The sequence below is a fragment of the Gymnoscopelus microlampas genome (genome assembly GCF_963454915.1).
Source record: "Gymnoscopelus microlampas genome assembly, chromosome: 23".
In the NCBI taxonomy this organism is placed as follows: Eukaryota; Metazoa; Chordata; class Actinopteri; order Myctophiformes; family Myctophidae; genus Gymnoscopelus; species Gymnoscopelus microlampas.
Genome location: NC_139960.1, coordinates 8,243,997 through 8,251,067, shown reverse-complemented (window position 1 = coordinate 8,251,067; position 7,071 = coordinate 8,243,997). Strand labels below are relative to the sequence as shown.

At 43.3% G+C, this 7,071-nt stretch overlaps 1 protein-coding gene across 3 annotated transcripts in view; it reads right to left on the bottom strand.

The window, feature by feature from the left end:
• Window positions 1-1,136: 1,136 nt before the first annotated feature.
• nrf1 (nuclear respiratory factor 1) overlaps window positions 1,137-7,071 on the bottom strand; it is a 40,142-nt gene continuing 34,207 nt past the window's right edge. For all 3 annotated transcript variants that reach the window (XM_084049601.1, XM_084049603.1, XM_084049602.1), the window contains one exon: window positions 1,137-4,060. In XM_084049601.1, coding sequence (XP_083905727.1) covers window positions 3,900-4,060 — 161 coding nt within the window. In that variant the 3' untranslated portion in view covers window positions 1,137-3,899. The remainder of the gene's footprint in view (window positions 4,061-7,071) is intronic.

The window sequence follows — 7,071 nt, the reverse complement described above, 5'->3', positions numbered from 1 at the left end:
AGTATTTCCATGAATTCAAGGCTTCACAGGGAGTGTATTTGATAGAAAATAAGACATTTTTGGGGTGAACTACTAATTGATAATACTACAGCGTCACACAAAAGTATCAAAAGTAGCAGGTCCGCAAGGTTGAAACGTGGCGGTTTAAAGTGCTCATGAGCAGAGGGGGAAAAGGAGGGGGCCTTTAGACCCCTGGTGCATGACACCTGTTAACAAAGTATGTAGGATGTTAGTGGTCTGAGCTCTGAGTCAAACTAATTGGACTCAGAGCTTGGTCTCCATTAACATTCAAGGAGAGACAGCCTCTTTCCTGACAGGTTGGGTATCTGCCATTTATCTTGTTTAGTTCCTATGTGGCTATCTATCACATTATACACAAGGCAGGGAGAGCAGTTTTTAGGGCTACGTGGAAATAAAAGAGAACTTTTGATGCGAAAATACACTTTTCACCGGAAACCTTGGCTCTCCTCTGTCCCAACAATTAAGCCTGTGGCCAATTAAGCAGAGACTGTGGCCAATTAGGGATGTAACAATATTGTAGGTATCGTGATATCGTATTAACAACAATGTCTCAATATTATCGTTAGCCTGTGACGGGTGCAATACGTTAGTCCGACAGACCGTTCCTCCGACAGCGCATGCCTCCGACGTTTACTATACTAACCCTATACCTAACCCTAACCGCACGCGGATGCCACGTAGTCGGAGTAATGGTTTGTCGGACTAACGTATGCCCCCCGCCTGTGACAGCATAGCTGTTCCATTTAGCTTAGCAGCTAGCTTAGCTTTGATCAAACAGTGCTGCCTCTCTGCCAGCTCTTTACCAGGAGACACAAGCTAAAGTGGCACGAATCCTCAAACAAGAAGAGTGCATCTCATTAAAAACATGAACGATAGTATCCCTAGTCTGAGCATGTCATAATAAAGTGAGGACGTAGAGCCTTCGCCCTACTCCTCCAGCCCAACTCCACGCTGACAGGTGACACCACATCATTTTAAATATCGTGATAAATATCGTATCGTGGACTTGTTATGTTATATCGTATTGTGAGTTTTTTTGTATCATTACATCCCCAGTAATAATGGCAGTCAACACATCTTAAGGGAAAACAACAGCACGATTGGTGAACAGCAGTCATTTTTATTAGGTTTTATCCACAGGTGATTTATTACACCTGTGACGTGAGAGAGGGTTCACGAGACAACCAATTAGTTCTTGCCATAAGACTTGAAGAACTGTCCTGTGTCAACGTCATCATACATACGACACATTTCTTTCATGTGATTTACAAAACGATGCAGACCACCCATTCCTATAAGTGACATACAAAGGAGTTCCATGTTCAAAAATAATATTCCAAGGGGGCTCTGCCAACCAAATGACCGGTAAATAAATTGACCCGGTAGACAAAACCAGGTCAGCTCAGCAATCCAGCAGTAGAAAACACCCATGATCTAATAAGTATATCCTGAGTCTTCAAACATCATGGCATGTCCGTGGACTACGGCAAACCAAAAGCCTAATTCGTACTCCGTAGAACGATGGTGTGGCTAAGGAAGGACAGGTATCTAGGGTACAGTGACAGGTATGTAGGGACAGGGACATAAGGATAGTGACAGGGATATAAGGATAGCGACAGGGACATAAGGATAGTGACAGGGACATAAGGATAGTGACAGGGATATGAGGATAGCGTCAGGGATATAAGGATAGCGACAGGGATAGGCTATAAGGACAGTGACAGGGATATAAGGACAGTGACAGGGACATAAGGACAGGGATATAGGATAGTGACAGTGGCATGAGGACAGTGGCATGAGGACAGTGACAGGGATACAAGGATAGTGACAGGGACATAAGGACAGGGATATAGGATAGTGACAAGGACATGAGGACAGTGGCATGAGGACAGTGACAGGGATATAAGGATACTGACAGGGACATAAGGACAGGGATATAGGATACTGACAGGGACATGAGGACAGTGACAGGGACATAAGGATCGTGACATGAGGACAGTGACAGGGATATAAGGATAGTGACAGGGACATGAGGACAGTGACAGTGACAGAAGGATAGTGACAGGGACATAAGGACACTGACTTGAGGACAGTGACAGGGATATAAGGATAGTGACAGGGACATGAGGACAGTGGCATGAGGACAGTGACAGGGACATAAGGACAGGGATATAAGGATAGTGACAGGGACATGAGGACAGTGACATGAGGACAGTGACAGGGATATAAGGATAGTGACAGGGATGTAGGGACAGTGACAGGGATGTAGGGACAGTGACAGGTACCCGGTGACAGTGGCAGGTACCTAAGGGGTAAAGCAGTGGTGGCTTTTAACTCCGGGCTTTTTGGTTCATCGTTATGTTTTTACGAAAAGGTTAAGCGTAAAGAAATAAATAGTACATATTCTAACCTTTGTAACACAATAATTGTCAACATCACAAATCTAAGAAACGCCGCTAAATGACCAAAAAAGGAAAAGAAAAATAAAGAAAAGAAAAACACAATATCTTTACATAGTAAACACAATGCATTGATAAATCTGTCATTTTTTTTTAATTTCCCCTGCAAGATGTACATCTAAAAATATATTTTACATTGTACAGAAGATGACCATTATGGCGGGGAAAAAACAAATCTCCAAGGCGACCATTTTGTTGTGCCTTCTCCTTCCTCCGGCGGAGTTGATGATGGGAGCAGTTACACAAGGTCAATGTACCTCAACGCCAGGTCCACGGACCACCCGGGGGGTCCAAATGGACCTTTACAGGGTCTGTAACTCCGAGAGTGTACAAATGGAACCAAAGGGACCCCTAAATAAAGGAGGACTTTACAGTGTAGATCAGGGGTTCCGTTTACGCCTCGTTTCCACAGCTGTGTGTTCTTTCAGTAATTCTGTTGGGTCCATTCATTTCTATAGGAACCTCCGTTATCTCCGATGTGAGTGAAACCCATCCTTCCGCTTTTTTAAATTTTATTACACGCCGTTACGCCAGTACGCAAGTTATGGGTATCGGAATCGGTATCGGGAAGGAAAAAATGGTATCGGTACATAAAACAAAGAAAATAAGGAACTTTTTACGGATTATCTAGAGACTACTGCTTGTCGTATACCAGGAAACGAGCAGAGGACGCCATTTTCTTCAATTCGGTTGCACGATTGTGTTAATAATAAATAATAACCCATCTTTTTTATAGAGCTCCAGGTTCTCAATTGAAGTTTACATTAATTAAATTAATGAATTAACATTACATTAATTAATAAATTAAAAAATAATTAATTAATTTGATACAAGAATTTACATAAATTAAAATGTATCATTACAATCTGTAAAATGAATGCATTTTACGTCCGTGTACAGTAGAGGGAATATTGCAAAATTCATCACACGCAACTGTGTAAACGAAGCGTTATAGCTTATCAGTGATTCTCATTTTCGTGTCAAGGACCCCCACATGCATTTGGCCACGGACCCCCATCTTGTGCCAGGATATAATTTTCAAAAAGCAGCAGATGTACACGCTTGAGCTTGTAGATCTGCTATTTAGGTTATAGGTTAAAATGATTGTGATTTTGCTGGGGACCCCCTGGAACCCCCCCCCCATGAACTCCTGGAGGTCCATGGAACCCACTTTGAAAACCACTCCCACTTGATACAATAATTGTTTCTCTTTTACCACTGGGACCCCAAATAAATCAATCTACACTGTAAAATCTGCCATTGTTAATTTAACTCTGAGAGTGTATACATGGAACCACATTTTGGTTCCATTTGTACACTCAAGAGTTACAGAGTCCTTAAGGGTCCATTTGGAACCCCCCTGGTCGGGTCCAAATAGAACCGACGTCGACAACCAGCCCCGCAGACCAGTTGTTACTGTTACTGCTCCAGGGTCACGACCTCCACGGCCTGTCCGTCCAGTGTTACAGTGTTGTCGATGCGCGTAGCGACGGGCGCCATGGCGACCTGGACCGGCCGGTTGCCCTGGGCGAGGCTGGTGACCACGGTCTGGTACATGCTCACTGGGATCTGGACCAGCCCTGAGGAGGAGGAGGAGGAGGAGGAGGAGGAAGGAGAGCAATGGTTTAAACAAGTTATCGATGAGCCTTTTTCTGTTAGACCATGGGTCTTCAACAGGGGGTCCGGGACAACTAGGGGGTCCTCAGAGTTACTACAGGGGGTCTCCAAATCTTTGTGTTTTTTAGGTTAGCCACTTGGAACGCTAGAATCCTTATTCTGAGGAGAGCATTAGCCGAAAATAGCCGATCTACAAGTGCACAACGCCTCGCGCGTTGTGAGCTTGTAGATCGTCTGTTTTCGGCAAAGAGGTTTTGTGTAAAGGGAAAAAAGAGCAAACCAAGTACAGACCCAAAGGTCAAATTGGGATTAATGGGATCAAGTTATTGATAAGCCTTTTCTGTAGACCAGTGGTTTTCAACCGGTGGTCCGCGGACCACTGGCGGTCCACGGAGGTATTGCAGGTGGTCCCTGGCCATGCATTAAACCCCCCCCCCCCCCCCCCTTTTTTTATTTTTTTATTGTTAATAACTTACAGGAGTTCTTACTGTATTGTATATCTGATATGAAATGTGAGCTTACCATAATCACAGTAATCCTTAATCATATTCCATCATATTCAAACAAAATCACTGTATTTTATTAGATATTATATTGATATTATAGCTATTTTCTCCAGCTCCCTGTGGTGCATGAACCCCCCACCACTATTGTGTGGGGTGGGTCTATGATGGATCCACCACGCACAATAGTGGTGGTCCCCAGGTTGTTCTTAGTCAGGATGGTGGTCCCTGGGTCAAAATCAGTTGAAAACCCCTGCTGTACACACATTTGTTTAAAGGGATAGTTCACCCCAAAAATGACTTTTTTTCATAGATATTCTTTTGTTTTTGTCACATTCCTGAGCCAATAATTTGATGACCGGCAGCGGTTCCGGTAGGAGACACAAAGAGTCTCCTTTGTGTCTCCTACCGGAACGGCTGCCTACCTTTTCAGGCCACTAACCCCCAAAATAATCATATTTGAACTGGGGACCCCCCACCCTGACAAGCACTTGGAATTGTACGAGTTGAAGAAAAACATAAACAGTACAAGAAAACATTGTTGAGTGGATTCTGTGTCTAACAGTGATGCGACCAGCGATGCAGCGAAGGTAACGGGCTGGAGGTTTGAGCCTAAGGAGCCATGTTTAAGAGACGGCATTTGTGAACAATGGCCTGATTGAACCTCGGCCCAGCCGGCCGGCCCGGCCTGCCTCCCCTGAGCCCAGCTGTGTGTGAGAGTGGGTCACGTGACTATACCGTCCCGCCCTGCCAGCTGTCACCGTGTCAGACCAGGCAGGAAGGTCAAACACAGGGACTAACAGAAGCTCCCAGGACCAGTGGTGTGTTCTACCGTGTTACGCTATGTATACGTAGTATGACTTGCAGATTTTTTTTGGGGAAAAAAATAATTGCGATTAATGATTTAATTGATGACAGATGACAAAATAACATTAATATTTAATGACTTTATACTTTTAAAAAAAGCATTAATAGTCGAAATATTTCACACCTTCCAACCGACTGATCGCTCGACTTCCATTCGACTGCCAGTCGAATATATATTAAGTACAGTATATATATATATATATATATATATATATATATATATATATATATATATATATATATATATATATATATATATATATATATATATATATATATTTAAGTGGAAATGATTATGACAACTATGCAAAAGAGTATTGCGATTATCTCAAATAATTGCGATCAGGCGATTATGTAATAATTGTCACAGGCCTAATCATGTGTGGGATTTTGAGTCATTGTTGCTCCCACTACAGTGGGGGGGGGGGGGGGTCCTTCTATGGTCACTTGTTGCCAACGCTTGGTGACATGGTTGACCACGTGCTGAGGCAGGTGATTGTGTAGAGAAGTACCTCAGCCCCTCGAGCGTCATTACTGTGACATGGAGGGCCGTGCCTGGTGTGGCGCTAGTGTGTGCGCAGGTTCGCGTGTGTGCGTGCGTGTGTGTGTGGGTGCGTGCGCGGGGTATGTCTGTGCGCAAGCCAATCAGCGGGGTCTGGGGGCCAGGCACTTCAAAACAGAGCTCTCAACCCCCCTTCAAAGCATCACAGTGATTAGCCGAGGTCAATATGACCTATATATGTATGGCTTTAGGACCTACATAGGACTGTAGGAAACTATCTAGGAATATTACTGTAGGACTGTAATGGTAGCTCTCCACCGCACCGACGTCGGCAAGTGTTGGAAAGCATTTGTTGCCGAAGGTATTGCAACAGTTGTAGTTTTTTCCCCCTAGTTGTAGGGAAGCGTCAAAAGCCTATCGACCGTCGGAGAGCAGCGGGCTTGTTGTTGAAAAAGACATCAAAGCCATAGGAATTTTTTAGCACCATAGTAGCTGTCAGTGTATTGGCTCTCGGGTGCATTTGGAAACCTTTTTTTCACACCTTCCAACCGACTGATCTCCCGACTTCATTCTACTGCCAAATCTGTTTGGTGGAGAGCTACCGTAACCCATTAAGACCGGGAAAGCAACCACTTTAACCATTATTTTATATTTTGGCTATTCAAAGATAGCAGATATACAAACTCATAGTGCGGCACCGAGTAATGTGCTACGAGCTTGCAGATCTTCTTTTTTAATTTTTATTGTGAACATTTGTGCAAATTGTTGAATATTGGCCTAAATGTTTTTTAAAGTGAAAATGTTTAACTAAAACCTTTGCTTCTGGGGATTCTACAAATGTCTTAACAGTTGCCTAACAGTTGTTTTTATTTTATTTTTTATACTTATGCTGCTATAATATCAGTGGTTCTCAAACTTTTTTCAAGTCAAGGACCACCCAAAATGATATGTATTTGTCCACCTCCCCCCCATCTCAAAATAGTTTGAGATGGGGAGCAGATCTACAAGCTTGTATATCTGCTATTTTTGAATAACCAAAGAAATCTAAAATGATACAGATACATTCCCGGTCTTAATGGGTTAATAATCCAAATAGGACTAA